Below are 18,860 nucleotides of genomic sequence, written 5' to 3'. Positions count from 1 at the left end.
AAAAGCCTTCGCATAACTGTGCCAGAGGCCAAAGCTGACATTAACAGCACTATAAGCCCTGGCAAAGGAGGACTTGACTTTAATTCTAAACAATCATACATATATACAGTTTTATACACTTAAATCTCATACAAAAAGTACTGTACAGGGAGATGACCAGCAGTAGCGTCTCATAATAAATACTGTAAACTGTGCTGCTGTGTGCATGTGGCATTGGGATGCCACACTTGACTACTATGACCCTGTGGGTACGTGCGCTCTCATAGACCACAAGCCTGATCCTATCAAAGTATAAAAAGGCAGTTTGCGTTGTGTGTGGGTCAGTTCCCCAGACAAGATGACCAGCTGAAAAAAACCACATCTAGGCGTGAGTACTATTATTACATTAATATGGCAGCATAATCCCTCTCCTCGAAAGCATTACGTAACAGAAATAAATATATCAATAGGAGAGGCCTACATAAACAATGTGGTGTGTCAATCACGCATTGACAAAACATGTCATCCAATTGGCTAATATTAGTCCAGATCGATGGTTTCCAAATAAATAGTGCTCTTTAAATGGAAGAACTAACCACGTTACACATTACAATGCCCATTTTCGCCAATTGTCTGACATCAAACGAAAAGGGTCACAATATTTGATTTCGTAGCGAGGGTCCCTCTTGCTCTCACTAGTGTTCCACTTAATGGACCTAGACCAGGCCGGTCCTTTTCTTTACATGCGGAAGACTGGAGCTGGGTAGTTTAAGGTTGGGCTAAAAACTCTAATCTCGTCATGTCTTCTGTTGGGAGTAGAAGCCGAGAGGACTAAGAGGACTGTCCTTTTCTGAAGTCCTTCTGGTCTTCTAGCTGCCAGCATGAGCCCCTCTCCTGGCTGTGGAGGTTGGGGCAGTATAGTAAGCAGGAGGGAACAGGTTCATGCTGTGATACGCCACCTTAAGCGGTCATATCTGTCTGCTCCACCTTAAATCCCTCTATCCTTAAGAGTCTGGAGGCCCTGGGTCACCGGCTGATGTCGCGGTTGCCCTCCCAGCTCTTCCCCCCCACCGCATCGCCTGCTGTCCCCGATTCGAAGAAAGGGTGCCTGAGGGAGTTGGCCAGAACCAGGCGCTTAGTGGGCTCGTACTCCAGCATGCTCTCAATCAGGTCAAACAGCTGATGGTGCTCCTCAGCCTCCGACAACAGGTATCTCTGAGAGAGAGACAAAGAGAGAGCGGGTATACAGAGATGTGATTAGCATAACAATGAAAATCAGGAACCGTTGATACTAGATTTGGGGTTAGGGTTCATTTAACATGTCTAAAGAGGATGATTTTAGAAATTCCTGGTTAATCCGATATGAGAGGGTGAATGAGAGGTAGCGGGCAAGGAAGATAAAGTAGCGGGGTGCTACACAAGGAGAGAAAAGGAGCTGCTCTCTTACCCGTAAGGGTTTGCAGTTCTCCCTCACGTATCTCCCAGCTGATGAGCTTTCGTCCCAGTCCAGACGGCCACGGTAAAAATATTTCTGCTTCCTGAGTTGAGAAATTGTCGCAAAGATTGAGGCGTGACATGCAGAGATAAAAACACTGAGAAGAACAGTTTGTGTGTGCGCACGTGCATGCAGGGGCAGCACCCTGGAAGAGTTGCCATGGGGTTCGATGCAAGACAATGACAAACATCACTAGAAAAAGGCCCTTTAATGTGGCATGGACCAAACTTTACTTTGATGCTCTGTGTCAACAACTAGACGCTATGGGGGTGTGTGTTGGATTGCTTTTTGACCTGCAACAAACTACACAGATGCACCTGGTCATGTGTGAGCTCTGACCTTGTCTTGCGTATCATCCTGGAGGGCACTGGCCCCAGTATTCTCTCCATCATAGCCAGATGCTCCCTGTTATCATGAGTCTGAGGGAGGGATGAACAAACAAGATAGCCATGGTAAATCTTAATTTCATCACCATTTCTCATTCAATGTATAAAATAGCCATAAAAGTAGATTGTGGATATCAGCAATGCAAACAGACCATTATCAGAGTGCTCACCTATCTTGAAACTATTTAAATAAAACGCTGAGTAAAATGTGGCTGAAGTTGAGAGCTTTGAATAGAATGTGTGAGCTAGCATCTATGGTATTAGAAGCACGGCCAAGCAAAACTCAGAACACGGAGGACAACCTCAACCAAGGGTTGATCCTCAATAGGACTAGCAGCTGTGTCTCCCTGCTGCTCTCTCCGGCTCAACATGTGCGTGTTTTCTTGCACGTGCGCAAATGTATTTTTGGGCACACATGTTGGTGTGATACTGGTCCGACTCCGGGCTGACCAGTACCAGGCAGAAAGCTATTCTTGGCTTCGTTCAGTCCTTCCTGAAAAATCGACCAATCTAGGAAGGCAGCTGTCGCCAGACAGAATTGGGTTGGGAAGTGAAGTGGGGTTACCTGGAACAAGGTGAAGCCTAGGTAGTACTCGAACAGGATGCAACCAATGCTCCACACGTCACATGGCTGGCTCCAGCCCAGCTCTGCAGGAAAAAAACATAATGGGTGGAAAATAACATTTCTCAGGTGGTTTCCCAGAGACAGATTAAGCCTAATGCTGGATTAAAAAGTATTTCAATTGAGATTCTCCATTTAGCTTGTCTTTCAGTCAAAGACTAGGCATAATCTGTGTCCAGGAAATGCCCCCTTATTATTCAACGCATATTGAATTGGTGTAGGCTGGTGGAACCTGACAAAACAGCAGGAAAAACTCCATTTAAAACACTAGCCTCACTCTTACTCCAGTGCTTCAATTTATCAAAAGCAACAACCCAAGTCTCAACATAACAGCTTTCTGCCTAAACATTGTTCGTCACTTCACAACTAGCATTTCAGATCAAGAGGGTGAGTGTGCAGCTTTTGAGTTTCTTTAAATAGAACACGGGAGGACTTACACACGCCACATAACATGGCCAAGGGTAAGCGTACACCTTGAGCTTTTAAAATGACGTGAAAAGACAAAATCAACCCCGCTCAAAGCACACTCAACTAATTATCTCATGCACTACTAAGCGAGGTTAAGCCGATCAACTGTGCTTAGTGTCTGACTGAGTTGTTCAGTGTCTATCTGACTGGAACAGAACTGGCAGGCACAGGCAGTTCAACGCGACTGCCAAGGAACACCCCCCCCCTCTGTTTTAGAATAGCCCTCCTTGCTCAACTGAAGCAACCAGACAGACTATAGACGTTCATTGCCAACGTAGCGGCTACACACCGTTAGTTTAAGAATAGTCCTAATTTGGGCTGTGGCGGTCGTGAAATTGTCAAGCAAATAACTGCCAGTCACAGTAATTTGACCATTAATTAACAAACATTTCACATCTCCTGGCTTCCAAACATTGTCTACAAGCCACTGATGCAGACCTTTAGAACATCTACATTAAACAGTCTAATAAATCCATGTAATATAGCCTACACCTTCCAAATAAGATTTATTTTAGACAGGTCTAAAGAAGCATGATATCAAGAAAATGTAGTCTTTTTCAGAAGAACAGAATAACATACTCTTAGTTGTACCATGTTAAGCCCTGATCTGGCTGTGCCATATGGCTGTGGGCTACACTAGTTCATTTAGCAGACAAGATTTGGTTAAAACTCCATGGCATTATTTTATAATATGAAGAATACAATTGAACATAATGGAATTAAATAGGATATTTTCTCCAAACTATTTGAGTGCACACATGCGGCTATTCTATGTTGAGCGATTAACAAAGAAATAGGTACTCCTATATGCTTAATTTAGAGATATTCATGTAACTTTAGTTGTGATACAAAATGTTGGGCTATATGTTTAGATTTTTAATACACTAAGGCTGCATGAGACTGATTTGAAAAAAAGTCGCATGAAAAAGACACAACCTCTGCTTTGTTTATTGCGCAGGCTGTACACACTTCATCAGTCTCTCATTCACAATGTGACAAGCACTTGATAATACCTTTAAAACATGACAATACATTCACAACACACTGTGTACCCATAGGCCCCTACTCCACCAGATATCTACAGTACTAAATCCATGTGTATGTATAGTGCGTATGTAATCGTGTGTGTGTATGCATGTGTCTGTGCCAATGTTTGTGTTGCTTCACAGTCCCCGCTGTTCCATAAGGTGTTTTTTTAATCTAATTTTACTGCATGTGGAATAGAGTTCCATGTAGTCATGGCTCTATGTAGTACTGTGTGCCTCCCATAGGACTTGGGGACTGAAGAGACCTCTTGTGGCATGTCTTGTTGGGTATGCATGGGTGTCCGAACTGTGTGCCAGTAGTTTAGACAGACAGCTCAGTGCATTCAACATGTCAATACCTCTCATAAATAAAAGTAGTGATGAAGTCAATCTCTCCTCCACTTCGAGCCAGGAGAGATTGACATGCATATTATTAATATTAGCTCTCTGTGTACATCCAAGGGCCAGCCGTACTGCCCTGTTCTGAGCCAATTGCAAATGTCCTATGTCCTTTTTTGTGGCACCTGACCACATGACTGAACAGTAGTCAAGGTGCAACAAAACTAGGACCTGTAGGACCTAGTGATGTTAAGGCAGAGCATCACATTACTATAGACAGACTTCTCCCCATCTTAGCCACTACTGCATCAATATGTTTTGACCATGACAGTTAATCAGAGTGTGATGGGTGAATATTCTTGATTTAATCTTGTCTCTACATGCACTGTATATTATTTAGTGTATTCAGAAAGTATTCAGGGTCGGAATACTTTCTGAATGCACTGTATGTGTGAAATCTGTTTTTCGATTTAGAATGACCCATTATCATGAATCTGTCTCCCAAAAAATATGTAATCTATGTACTTAGATAGCGAATGGAGGACGCCTTTCCCATGGTTAATTTTCATGCCAGCCAGATAAGCAACAGGAGTATAGCCTCTCTTTACAATGTGCTTAATATTAGGAAAGTTGAATAATAAATATAGTAAGCCTAGCCTATAGAAAGCTGATGGGACCCTCTTCTTAAGAGGCCATCACTCTTTTCTTCAGCAATCGCATGGCCTATAAAAATGTTGCACAACATGAGCTCTCATGAAGGGTTTGATAACATTTTTGATCACATTTGCATTGATGTCAGAGTGATTAGAGGGACAATCGAGTGCCGAGTACCAGGCAGTTAGCAAGTTTGGTCATTAGTACCCCTACCATCGGCAGCATCAGAGCTTTGAGAAGCCTTATTATCGTGACTAAATGGTCATGTGGAATTTGACTGCCGTCGTGAATCGTGACCACCGGTGTGGCCGTAATACGGTCACTGTAACAGCCCTAGTCCTCATCCAATTGATCAGCCAACTGGCCTGAAGGAATGAAGTCTGAAGTGGGAGGTCACTCACCTAGTATGACTTCTGGGGCGCGGTAGTGCCGTGTGGAGACGATGGTGCTGTGGTGCTCGTGGTCAAACGTGGCACTGCCAAAGTCCACCACCCGTACATTCGTGCTCTTCACGGTCCGCTCTTCGCGCTTCTGTAGGGGAGGAAGGTGAAAAATGACATGGTTTAAAAACAGAAAACGTCCTAAAAAATATATATATATATATATAAAAAGTAAAAAAGGTTTCCACTATCACTGAACTAATTTCAAACCTCATGAAACAAGTAAAAGGTAAACTTTTAGAATGGGGCCAGTGAGTGATGCCTTGATTACTCAATTTCTGATATCTAGTAACCTTGACATTTAACCATACCTGTATCCAAATGGAAAATGCTTCATTTGTTTTGCTCTGGTACATTAAGGCCAATTCATCATCTGCACTTAACGCCTGCTTAAGCAGTTGCTATGACACTCAGGTCGCATCCCAAATGGTACCCTTTAACCTATAAAGTAAACTACTTTTGACCAGGCACTGGTTAAAAGTAGTGCACTATTGGGGAATAGGGTGCCATTTGGGACGCACCCTTGGTGAACGCAAAACAGGCTCTGAAGAAAGCACATGATCCTGAGGCCTGACTTCTCGTCTCACCTTCTCTACGTTATAGGTCATGGTGAAGTCGGAGTTGACAAACAGGATGTTTTCTGGCTTCAGGTCTGTGTGTGTCAGCTTGGTATCATGAAGAACTGTGAGGAGAAAATCCCAGTTAAAATCCCAACAAACGAGACATCCGCATTCGATGGTGGTGAATGAAAAGAGCACTCCTCTTCTGACAGGTGTTTGAACCAACGATGCCCTCATGTGGCTAAAGGCTTCTTATTGTAAACAATGGTGGCCTTTTACGCCAACCTCTCAGTCTCACCTATATATGGGTTGTTGTAGCGAGACTTAGTGCATCCGGAAAGTATACAGACATCTTCCTTTTAACACATTGTTACGTTACAGTCTTATTCTAAAATGTATTAAATAAAACATTTCAAAGTGAACGCATTTTAGCAAATGCATTAAAAATAAAAAACAAATACCTTATCTACATACAGTACCAGTCAAAAGTTGACACCTACTCATTCCATGGCTTTTCTTTAAAATGTACTATTTTCGACATTGTAGAATAATAGTGAAGACATGTATGAACACGTTATGTCGTAACCAACAACAAAAAAAGAAGCTGGTTGAGAGAATGCCGTCAGTGTGCAAAGCTGTCATCAAGGCAAAGGGTGGCTACTTTGAAGAATCTCGGGTTGTAGTTTTTTCAAGTGATTGCTACAGTATACAGTGACTTAGGGATCATTTTGCACTTCCTAAAGCTTCCACTAGATGTCAACAGTCTGTAGAACCTTGTTTGAGGATTCTATGGTGAATTTGAAGGGAATAACAGCCCGAGGAAGTAGGTGTCCCATTATAAGGCATGGGTTCAGTCACGCGCAGAGACTTGGGAGCGAGCTGAGTTCATATTCCTAAAGAGAACGGATAGGTCCGGTTGGAATTTTATTGAAGATATGTTAAAAACAACGTAAAGATTGATTCTATACATCGTTTGACATGTTTCTACAAACTGTAGTATAACTTTGACTTTTCGTCTGGACTAAGTAAGCACGCGCATTGTGGATTTGGATAGTGAACCTAACACGAACAAAATGGATGTATTTGGACATAAAGATAAACTTTATCGAACATTTATTGTGGAACTTGGATTCCTGTGAGTGCATTCTGATGAAGATAATCAAAGGTAAGTGAATATTTAATGTAATTTCTTAGTTTTATTGACTCCAAGATGGCGGGTTTCTGTTTGCTTGTTGTTGGTGTCTTCTGGGCTGTTCTCAGATTATTGCAAATTGTGCTTTCGCCGTGAACCTTTTTTGAAATCTGACAAAGCGGTTGCATTTAGGAGAAGGTTATCTATAATTCTGTGCATAACACTTGTATATTGATCAAAGTTTATGATGAGTATTTCTGTAATATGTGTGCTCATTGACCGAAAGGTTTGGAGGGAAAACATTTCTGAACATTACGCGCCAATGTAAAAATGGGGTTTTTGGATATAAATATGAACTTTATCGAGCAAAACATACATGTATTGTGTAACATGAAGTCCTATGAGTGCCATCTGATGAAGATCAAAGGTTAGTGCTTAATTCTAGCTGTATTTCTGGTTTTTGTGACGTCTCTCCTTGCTGGGAAAATGGCTGTGTGGCTTTTCTTGTTTAGGTTGTGTCCTAACAATCTAATGTTTTGCTTTCGCCGTAAAGCCTTTTTGAAATCGGACAATGTGGTTAGATTAAGGAGAATCTTATCTTTAAAATGGTGTATAATACTTGTATGTGTGAGAAATTTGAATTATGACATTTTTGTTGTTTTGAATTTGGCGCTCAGATTTTTCACTGGCTGTTGTCAAAATCAATCCCGCTAACGGGATCCTATCTCGAGGGGGTCCTCAACAGGTTAACCTGTTGGGGGTAGGGGGCAGTATTGACACGGCCGGATAAAAAAACGTACCCGATTTAATCTGGTTACTACTCCTGCCCAGTAACTAGAATATGCATATAATTGTTGGCTTTGGATAGAAAACACCCTAAAGTTTCTAAAACTGTTTGAATGGTGTCTGTGAGTATAACAGAACTCATATGGCAGGCAAAAACCTGAGAGGATTCTATATGGGAAGTGGCCTGTCTGACAAGTTGTTGTTCATCTTGGCTCTTTTTATTGAAGACTGAGGATCTTTGCTCTAACGTGACACTTCCTACGGCTCCCATAGGCTCTCAGAGCCCGAGAAAAAGCTGAATGATATCGAGGCAGCCTCTGGCTGAAACACATTATCGCTTTTGGCAAGTGGCTGATCAGAGTACTATGGGCTTAGGCGCGTGCCCGAGTCGACCCCATGCTTTATTTTCTTTCGTCTGTTTACCTAAATGCAGATTCCTGGTCGGCATATCGCTTTTTTACGAGAAAAATGGCATAAAAATGGATTTTAAACAGCGGTTGACATGCTTCGAAGTACGGTAATGGAATATTTAGAATTTTTTTGTCACAAAAAATGCGCCATGCTCGTCACCCTTCTTTACCCTTTCGGATAGTGTCTTGAACGCACAAACAAAACGCCGCTATTTGGATATAACAATGGATTATTTGGGACCAAACCAACATTTGTTATTGAAGTAGAAGTCCTAGGAGTGCATTCTGACGAAGACAGCAAAGGTAATAACATTTTTCTTATAGTAAATCTGACTTTGGTGAGTGCTAAACTTGCTGGGTGTCTAAATAGCTAGCCCTGTGATGCCGGGCTATCTACTGAGAATATTGTAAAACGTGCTTTCACCGAAAAGCTATTTTAAAATCAGACATAGAGTGCATAGAGGAGTTCTGTATCTATAATTCTTAAAATAATTGTTATGCTTTTTGTGAACGTTTATCGTAAGTAATTTAGTAAATTCACCGGAAGTTTGCGGGGGGTATGCTAGTTCTGAATGTCACATGCTAATGTAAAAAGCTGTTTTTTCATATAAATATGAACTTGATTGAACAAAACATGCATGTATTGTATAACATAATGTCCTAGGGTTGTCATCTGATGAAGATCATCAAAGGTTAGTGCTGCATTTAGCTGTCTTCTGGGTTTTTGTGACATTATATGCTAGCTTGAAAAATGGGTGTCTGATTATTTCTGGCTGGCTACTCTGCTGACATAATCTAATGTTTTGCTTTCGTTGTAAAGCCTTTTTGAAATCGGACAGTGTGGTTAGATTAACGAGAGTCTTGTCTTTAAAATGGCGTAAAATAGTCATATGTTTGAGAAATTGAAGTAATAGCATTTCTAAGGTATTTGAATAACGCGCCACAGGATTCCACTGGCTGTTACGTAGGTGGGACGATTTCGTCCCGCCGGCCCTAGAGAAGTTAACACTTTTTTGGTTACTACATGATTCTGTGTGTCATTTCATAGCGTACGTCACTATTATTCTACAACGTAGAAAAGTCAAAATAAAGAAAAATCCTTGAATGAGTATGTGTCCAAACTTTTGAGTGGTACTGTAACTATTCCACCCCTTTGCTATGAGACTCGAAATTGAGCTCAAGTGCATCCTGTTTCCATTGATCATCCTTGAGGCGTTTCTACAATTTGCTTGGAGTCCACACCTGTCTAGATAAGGTCCCACAGTTGACAGAGCAAAAACCAAGCCATGAGGTTGAAGGAATTGTCCACAGAGCTGCGAGATTGATTTGTGCCTCGACACAATCCTAAGGTTGCCAAAAAAAGTGGGTGGCAAAAAAATGTCTGCAGCATTGAAGGACGCCAAGAACACAATGGCCTCAATCATTCTTAAAAGGAAGAAGTTCAGACCCACCAAGACTCCTAGAGCTGGCTGCCCAGCCAAACAGAGAGAAGGGCCTTGGTCAGGGAGGTGACCAAGAATCCGATGGTTACTGAAGGAGCAACAGTGTTCCTCTGTGGAGATGTTCGAACCGTCCAGAAGGTCAACCATCTGTGCAGCATTCCACCAATCAGGCCTTTGTGGTAGAGCGGCCAGACGGAAGCCACTCCTCAGTAAAAGGCACGAGAGCCCACTTGGAGTTTGCTAAAAAGGCAGCTAAAGGACTCGGACCATGAGAAACAAGTTTCTCTGGTCTGATGAAACCAAGATTTAACTCTTTGGCCTGAATGCCAAGCATCACGTCTGGATGAAACCTGGCACCTCCCTACGGTGAAGCATGGTGGGGCATCATGTTGTAGGGATGTTTTTCAGTGGTAGGGACTTGGAGACTAGTCAGGAGACTAGTCAGGACTTCAGACTGGGGCGAAGATTCACCTTCCAACAGGACGACAACAACCCTAAGCACACAGCCAAGACAATGAAGGCATGGCTTCGGGACAAGTCTCAATGTCCTTGAGTGGCCCAGCTAGAGCCCGGACTTGTACCCGATCAAACATCTCTGGTGCAACCGGAAAATAGCTGTGCAGTGACACTCCCCACCCAACCTGACAGAGCTTGAGAGGATCTGCAGAGAAGAATGGGAGAAACTCCTCAAATACAGGTGTGTCAAGCTTGTAGCATCATACCCAAGAAAACTTGCGACTGAAATGGCAGCCAAGTGCTTGAAAGTGCTGAGTAAAGGGTCTGAATACTTATGCAAATGTAATCGTTTACTAAAAAGTGTAATACATTTGCAAACATTTCTAAAAACCTGTTATGCTTTGTCATTATGTGGTATTGTGTGTAGATTGAGGGGATTTTTTGTTTTGTTGATTAAGGCTGTAATGTAACAAAATGTGGAAAAGTAAAAGGGGTCTGAATACTTTGCAAATCCACTGTATGACCAGTTGACGGTAGGTCATGTTGAAATTGGTTAAATAAAGGCAATACAAACAAGATAGTAGTGTAATATCGGCGTGCACGTACACTTGACAGCCAGGCTGCGGAGTAAGAATTATGACTGGAGGACTGGTAGTAGCCTAGCATCTGAGTGTACTTATGTCAGGCTGTTAATGTGAAAGAGAACATGCCCTCATCGACTTAGCAGGTTAAATAAAAGGCAATTAAAAAAATATATAAACTTACACTTGACAGACAGGCATAGCTGGTAGGCCATGTGTCGGACCTGGGCGATGGAGTAAGGCAGGTAGTTGTTCTCCTTGAGGAAGTCAAAGGTGCTGAGGGCCAGCAACTCAAAGGAGATACACATGTGTCCGTGGTAGTCAAACCAGTCATACATCTGCACACACAGGCTGGGAGTAAAGAGGAGTTACATATTAAATAACACTAAACGCAAACATAATACAACAAAAACGAAATTATACAGGATCGAGTCAGTGCTTTTTCTGATCAAAAAGGGGCTTAGATGGTGGGTGTGGAAATGGGCATGTTCAGCACTGCTTGATTTGAGAACATTTTAGAGGCCCCCCCATGTTTTGCATTGTTAAGCCAATTTCCTGCAATTTTACTAACTTCTCCATGGAGCCGAGACACAAGAAAATGTTGCTGTTTTAAAGCAAATTTCCTGTAATTCAAAGCATTTTGCCATGGCTAATGCTTTGTTCTTTTGCTCAAACCTGCTAAATTCATTGATTTGGGAATTTAATTCTCCCCAACTGGCTAGCTTTTCTTTTGGTGATTGTTGGTGGTCAAAGATTATATTACTTAAAAATATATTAGGTCCGTTATCTTTGACATACTTTATATTTTTCATAAAAACGGCATTGTTGGTTAAGGGCTTGTAAGTAAGTGTTTCACTGTAAGGTCTACACCTGTTATATTTGGCCAATGTGACTATATTTGATTTGATTTTAGTCATTTAAGTTTACGGCCAAAGTGTTTCCATTCCGAAACTGTATTTCTAATACATACACACAAAAAATATAAACTCAACATGTAAAGTGTTGGCTGAATGTTTCATGAGCTGAAATTAAAGATTCCAGAAACTTTACAAGCACAAAAACCATTAAACAAAATTAGTGCACATCCCTGTTAGGAAGCATTTCCCCTTTGCCAAGATAATCCATCCACCTGACAGGTGAGGCATGTTAACTGCATGATCATTACACTTGTGCACCTTGTGCTGGGGACAATAAACAACCGTTCTAAAAATGTGCAGTTTGGTCACAACACAATGCCACAGATGTCTCAAGCTGAGGTGCCATTGGCATGCTGACTGCAGGACTGTCCACCAGAGTTGTTGCCAGAGAATTGAATGTCAATTCCTCTACCTTAAGCCACCTCCAACACCGTTTTAGAGAATTTGGCAGTACGTCCAACCGGCCTCACAATTGCAGACCACATGTATGGTTGAGCGGTTTGCGGATGTCAACGTTGTGAACAGAGTGCAGGCATAAGCTACAAACAACGAACACAGTTGCATTTTATCTACGCCAATTTGAATGCATAGATATACCGTGACAAGATCCTGAAGCCCCTTGTTGTGCCATTCAGTCGCTGCCATCAGCTGTTTGGCAAAGACAATGCACAGCCCCATGTCGCAAGGATCTGTACACAATTCCCGGAAGCTGATAATGTCCCAGTTCTTCCATGGCCTGTACTTACCAGACATGTCACCCATTGAGCATGGGATGCTCTGGATCAATAGCGTGTTCCAGTTCTTGCCAATATCCAACAAGTTCACGTAGCCATTGAAGAGGAGTGGGACAACATTCCACAGGCCACAATCAACAGCCTGATCAACTCTATGTGAAGGAGATGCATGAGGCAAATGGTGGTCATACCAGATACTTATTGGTTCTGATCCACACCTCTACCTTTTCCCCCTACCAGATGCATATCTGTTCTCCTAGTAATGTGAAATCGATAGTTTAGGGCCTAATGAAATTAAAATTTACCTGAATTCCTTATATGAACTGTATCTCAGTAATTGTTGCATGTGTGTGTATATATACTGGTAATGAACAATACACCAGTGGTCTAAGTAGTAGGTATACTCACTGTTTGTTTTCCGGGTCTTTCTCATTGATTCTCTCCAGCACATTGATCTCCAGACGAGCTGCTTCCTTATATTTCTCCACATTTTTTATGATCTTCAGAGCAACAGTGGCTCCTCCCCTGTAAAACACAATGAATGAGAAAGATAAACGGTTAAGGTAAGGCTAAGGGTATGGACGTCCCAATGATCCCTCATAGCACTAACCTTAGGTACATTCAAAGATTTTTGATTAGTCTTCAGGCTTTTCCTCTGATATACACTCCACCACTGGTACCACCATATATTACAGCAAAAGTGAAGATTTGCCCTACCTCCGTGGATTTAGCTAGCGATTAGTATTAAAGGCTAGCCTAACAAAATGTTTCAGGCACATTGGCAGCTTGCGAAGACCAACTAATCAGCGTGTGGCACAGAGCAAGTTACAAGCGAATAGTATATCCAAAACGTGGATTTATATTAAGAAACAAAGTGGAAAGCTCTGTTCTTGTTTGAAAAAAAATCTGTTGACTGCATGCTGTTCATTGGTCAAAGCATGCAGAGTGAATCTCTAGCACTTGGAACTGCCTGCTTGAGTGACAGGGGGCGGGACTAAGTGTGTGTGGGGGATTGAGAAGCGGCAAAAAGGAGAGGGCGAGAACACCGTCAACTGAGCAATAAATCAAAAGTATTGCGCATGTCAATGTCACAATTTAGGTGCCGTCCTAACACACAATACATTAGGGAATAGCATATGGCGCATAGCTGTTATTCCCTAAAGTGAGTCTTGTTAGAGGTTTATCTACATTAACCAAGAGTGCTGTTGCTTGGAAACCTGGTGTCACAGGTTTGGCAGCTAAAATAAGACTGACGGATACACTAAGATTAAAAAGCAGGTTTCAAAAGCTCTCTCTAAACATGATAAATTTGTCCAATTCTATAACTATGAAAGTCCACCTTATTTCATACAAGAAAACAATTGTGATGAGTAAATTTGCTTTTCATGTTGATTATGCATCATCTTTTATTCTCATAATGACGTTCAGTTTTTATCACATTTAAGTTCAAACTCATATCATGCTTCAGGGAGCCCAGGCAAGGACATTAGCATGGCACACATTTGCATGGGGTATAATTGCCAAGCCAGCTACACTCACGGAGCCACGCCACTCTTCCATAATTACATGGGAGGGTGATATAGGCGGAGGCTGTGTCCCAAATGGCACCTAATTTCCTTTATAGTGCACTACTTTTGACCAGGGCCCACAGGGCTATGATCAAAAGTAGTGCATATATTAGCTAATAGGCTGCCATTTGGGACACACTCTGAATTTACACAGAGGTCTATATCGCTAGAACTAAAACGTGTAAATAGTAAACACCTAGTGCAGGGAGAGGGAACACATCACAGAAAACAAATAGGAATCTGGAGGCTTTAAAAAAAGGCCACCAGCTAATGGTCAGAGAACAGTTGTTTTTAATGCGGATACATACCGGCCATGGTCAATACATTGCATTACCCTCCCAAAGGTGCCTTCCCCCAGAGTGCCGACAATCTCATCTGGAAGACAGAGAGAGAGAGGGACAAAGCGGGAAAGAAGGGAAGAGAAGAATTAGACATGTGGACAGGAGCAGGGAAACCAAGGCAAAAAAAGTTAGGCGTTTCAATGCTAGCGCCCATCCCCCTTTTCAGGTTGTGGACAAATGGGATGCCTATAAAAAAATACATTTACTTTTCCACAGTCCTAGATAACCTATGACTATTGGGGTCCACACACTAACAGGGGGGGAAAAAAGAAAAAAAGGGAGGGAGTAAATTTGAGTGCCCCCCAGCAGCTTATAGGAAGGAAAACAAAAGTATATTCCCTACAGATGTGGTAGTGTGCCTATTTTAGGGCAAGGTAGTGTGAGGAATGCATTTGCTTTTACTGGTTTACCGTAATTAAACCACTCAAGCTAAACTTTTCCTGAAATAAGTGTGAATGTGTAGACTTGGGGGAGGGGTGTTTCCAAACAGGAATTACTGAAGATAACATACAAGTTATGCCAGGGATATGAGCTAGAAAGTGGTAAAACTTTGTTAATTGTGTGGGTGTTATGAGATCATGATCATAACTGGTTTTTATCATGCTCTTAATTTACTAAGAAGTGTAGCATTAAAAAGAAGCAACACTGTCAAATGAAAAAAATTGCAACACTGCAGACAACTTAAGTTGTGAGGCCCAATGAATGTTTACTAGATACGCCTCATGTTAGTTGAGGGAAAGGGCTAGATATGAGGGATTGGAAAAATATTTAAAACGTTCATAATTGCTTTGCCTAATTAAATGTATTACAAAAAAAAAAAATATTTGTAGACCTGGACTTGGGTTTAAACTAAAGCGCAAGAGACGATTAAGAAGTTAAGGAAATGCGGTGGTAGGGGAAGATAATTTTTTGTTTGTTGAATATCTCCGATATAAAACATACCACAGCTAGATATCTTCAACACAACGAGCAATAGTTATCTAAAACCATTATCCTCAACATTGTGTGCAATCCACCCTGCTTTTTGAGCTAGAGCGAACAACATTCTACCATGGCATCATCATCAGGCACTCCCCTGTCAGTGAATGCTCTATGGTTTTAAATACTCATATGGAGAAGGGTTACGATAGAGTAGTGGCAGTGAGTACATCTCTCTTGCAGGACGTCCCCACTCCGACAGATCAGGTGCCCTTCCTCGTCGTCCCTCACACTCAGTGCCCGCGTCCGGCTGTCGCTCCGCTGTTTGCAGCCCCCACGGCATCAGCAGGTCACGACACGACCGACAGGGGGACAGGGGGTTTTCAGGGGTAGCCGTAGCCACGGCGATGGAAGGCGGCACAGGTAGAGGAGGGAGGAGGAGGGTGGTGTAGTTGACGTAGTGGTTGTGGTGGTCATTGGGCGATTCGTATGACACCACGTGAGGAAATATATAACGATAGGGATATAGTGCAAGGGAACAAGTCAAAGATCACATTTCGTCCTCTGCTTCTCTCCCCCTCTACCGTTTAACCCGTGCTGCTTACAAATAAGGAAGCAACCTGCATATCCATTCATGAATAAAAATCCAATTCATAAAAGAGCAAAAATATCTACAAATTATAATAATGCTCACTTAAAATTAAGCAGAGTACTTCCCAGAAAACAAATAAACTGAGAATGATTAGGAAATGAAGCAGAAATAGTTTGAGATTAAAATCAGTGATATATCCCAACCTATGGTCACCTCTCATTCATGTCTACTTAATGCAGGATAAAATGCGGCTGATGCTTTATCCACAATGTGTCAAAAAACAATCAATGTCTCACTACACAACTAATTTTATCAAGACTGTAGAAAGTACATTTGGATTGAATTACTAAGACCAACAAAAAAAACTAAAATCCTGCTGACGAAAACAAAACAAAAAAGATTGTACTACTTACCAAGTCCAGGAGCTGTGGACAAGAGAAGGTTAAAGAGAAGTAGAGAGAAAGACATGAGAGAGAAGCGGGAAAGACATGAGGGAGAGAGAGAAGAGAAAGGAGTGGGAGGGTTAAAGGACAAGCTCGGGCCGGGCTGTACTCACCGACGAGGATGGGCTATAGGACCTGGTTCTACGCCGCCTTCGTTTGTGCTTACGCCTGCTGCCCTTCCTTCGGAGTGACTCCTCCCGTTCCCTCTCACGACCCCGCCGGTAGTCGCACATGCTCGGTGAGAAGTCGGGTGCGTAGTAACCATCGGCTGCTGCTGCTCCTCCATGTTCCCTTTCCCTGATTCCGCGATCTCTGTCTCGTTCGCGGCTCTGGTCCAGGCGCCGATAGCCCTCACAGTAGCGTCTGTCGTACGGCCTGCGGTCTGCCGAGCGATTATTGTAGCTGCAAAAGAGGGCCAACACAATGGGTTAGAGTAATGCTGTCTGACCATTCAAGAAGACGCATTGCTTAAACTCAGGTTACACATTAAATGAATGCCACCAGGTACTCTGATACAGGTACATTCATCTATTGAGATTAAGACTATGAAAACATTTCTACCAGATAAAATATCATACAGAACAAAAGCTACCATACCAACTAATTCAGTATGCAAGTGAACAGATATAATACAACCATACAAACACACCTCCTAGAGCGAGCATAGCTTCCCTCCTGTCTGTTTTCCCGTCCCCTTCTGTCTTTGTCCCTTTCCCGGTCACTGCTAGAGGAAAAAGAGGGCGATCTGCGGTGCCTCTGCTTGCGTCCTCTGTCTCGGTCTTGATAGCTGCTCCGGCTGGCCCGTTCTGAGGACGGGTACCGTCTTGAGTGTGGCATCTGTGACAAGACAAGAGTTGTTACTTGGTATTCTCATTGCAGTTGGTGAGGGGTTGGATTGCACTCAGTATGGAAGGGTGGGATACATAACAGCTGCATTGTGGGGAAAAGGAAGAAAGGTAGCCAAAGCAAACCTGGTGAGGAACAGGTGGTGGGGAGGTATACAATTAAACATGACTTACATTTGTACATTTGAAGGCTTTGAAACACAAACTCTATATTGTGGAGGCAGGTAGCATTGGGCCAGTAACTGAAAGGCTTCTAGATCAAATCCCCGAGCTGACAAGGTATGCATCTGTCGTTCTGCCCCTGAACAAGGAAGTTAACCCACGTTCCTAGACCGTTATTTTAAATAAGAATTTGTTCTTAACTGGCTTGCCTAGTTAAACAAAGGTAAAATAAATTTTAAAAAATACTGGTGGTTTGGTAGTATTCACGATCACAAGTGTTAAGCCAGTCAAATGCCAAGAGTACAGTGACGTTAGCCTACTGCACTCAATAACAAAAACTTATAATAACAGTAGCTAAGAAGAACGTTAGCTAACGTACCTTGTTGATGTTACCTGGCTAAATGCAAATGTTAGATAACTAACTTAATGACGTGGGTTAATCACTGTGACAGTTTAACTAAATGTGAACTAAAAAAGACATGGGATGACCAAAATGTGTAGTTAGACAACTAAGTCTGTTCGCTAGCCATCATGACAACAAATAGCAATTTGTTGACTCAGACTAGTTAGTTAACTACGACGTCAGAATTCAGTCGAGTTGGCTGCATAACGAACGCTTCGCTAAATTCGCTACTAAACAATGACCTGATATTTCGCAGAAATGCACCCATGTCACACGAACTGCTTTCGTGAAGAAAGGCATAAATTGTCATTTTGTCGAAATAAATAACTGTTTGGCTATTTCTGAAAATATGTCGCTAACGTTAGCTAACAGCTATTTAGATCGGCTACCTAGCTCCCTAATGCTAGCTAATTTGACCGCCATCTTACCTAGCGTTAGCTAGCTACTTGTTAGCTTTGATTCGCATGGATTACCTTGTCATTGAAACCCGAATACAACTACATGCACACGTGTATTTCCAATTTATTGTTTACCGTTTTAGCAGCCAGGCCTGTGTGTTTATCCCACAGGAAATCCGTGTTGGCAATTGCTCGTTTTCGCTTCTCTTCTCACTATTGGAATCCTATCTATATCTGTTCCGAGCGCTGTAGCCTCATACGAACCATCACGGTCTCGCGAGCGTACGTCTGTTTTGCGACAGAACGTAAGCTCGCGAGATCATGATGTTTAGTAAAAACGCTACTAGCGCTCATCCCCTGTGCTTGCAACTTTTAAAAACATGTACATGTAAAAATAATGTTTCTTTACAGGACAAGAATTGTTTCAGATCAGATCTACAGTACCGCAAATTGCGAAATTTGCCTCTAAATGGGTAAGGGAAACATATATATATTTTAATTAAACAGTAACATACAAAACACAAAACAGCCAGGCGGATTACATAGACATTACAAAGAGGAAAATTAAATAAAAACATATCCACATGATATAAAATCATATACAGACATTTAGCGAATACATGAGACATTTTGTTTTGCATACGTTTCAATAATTCTAAATAATTTTCGAAATCTAAAAAATTAAGGCTTTTTCTTTAAAAATGTAGATGTGTATGACATTTCTTCCCTAATAAAATAAAAAGATTAATGACATACTGACATTC

General features: G+C 42.0%; 1 protein-coding gene across 2 annotated transcripts; it reads right to left on the bottom strand.

The window, feature by feature from the left end:
* Positions 1 to 63: 63 nt before the first annotated feature.
* Positions 64 to 18,379, bottom strand: LOC106570085 (dual specificity protein kinase CLK2). Of its 2 annotated transcripts, XM_014142060.2 has the most exons (13): positions 18,232 to 18,379; positions 16,938 to 17,125; positions 16,402 to 16,690; positions 15,484 to 15,574; positions 14,303 to 14,369; positions 12,835 to 12,951; positions 10,960 to 11,126; positions 5,996 to 6,090; positions 5,370 to 5,499; positions 2,426 to 2,508; positions 1,814 to 1,893; positions 1,427 to 1,517; positions 64 to 1,194 (listed from the first exon to the last, which is right to left on the bottom strand). In XM_014142060.2, the coding sequence occupies exons 2-13, from the start codon at positions 17,123 to 17,125 to the stop codon at positions 1,006 to 1,008; spliced, it is 1,587 nt and encodes a 528-aa protein (XP_013997535.1). In that variant the 5' UTR covers positions 18,232 to 18,379; the 3' UTR covers positions 64 to 1,005. The 2 variants fall into 2 exon arrangements, with proteins under 2 accessions (XP_013997535.1, XP_013997536.1); XM_014142061.3 differs by lacking the exons at positions 15,484 to 15,574; positions 16,938 to 17,125; positions 18,232 to 18,379 and having other exon boundaries at positions 16,402 to 16,664.
* Positions 18,380 to 18,860: the final 481 nt, after the last annotated feature.

This window comes from Salmo salar, chromosome 14, assembly GCF_965601325.2.
Source record: "Salmo salar chromosome 14, fSalSal1, whole genome shotgun sequence".
NCBI classification, from domain to species: Eukaryota; Metazoa; Chordata; class Actinopteri; order Salmoniformes; family Salmonidae; genus Salmo; species Salmo salar.
Note: the sequence above shows the minus strand (reverse complement) of the source record. Positions and strands in the feature narration are given on the sequence as shown.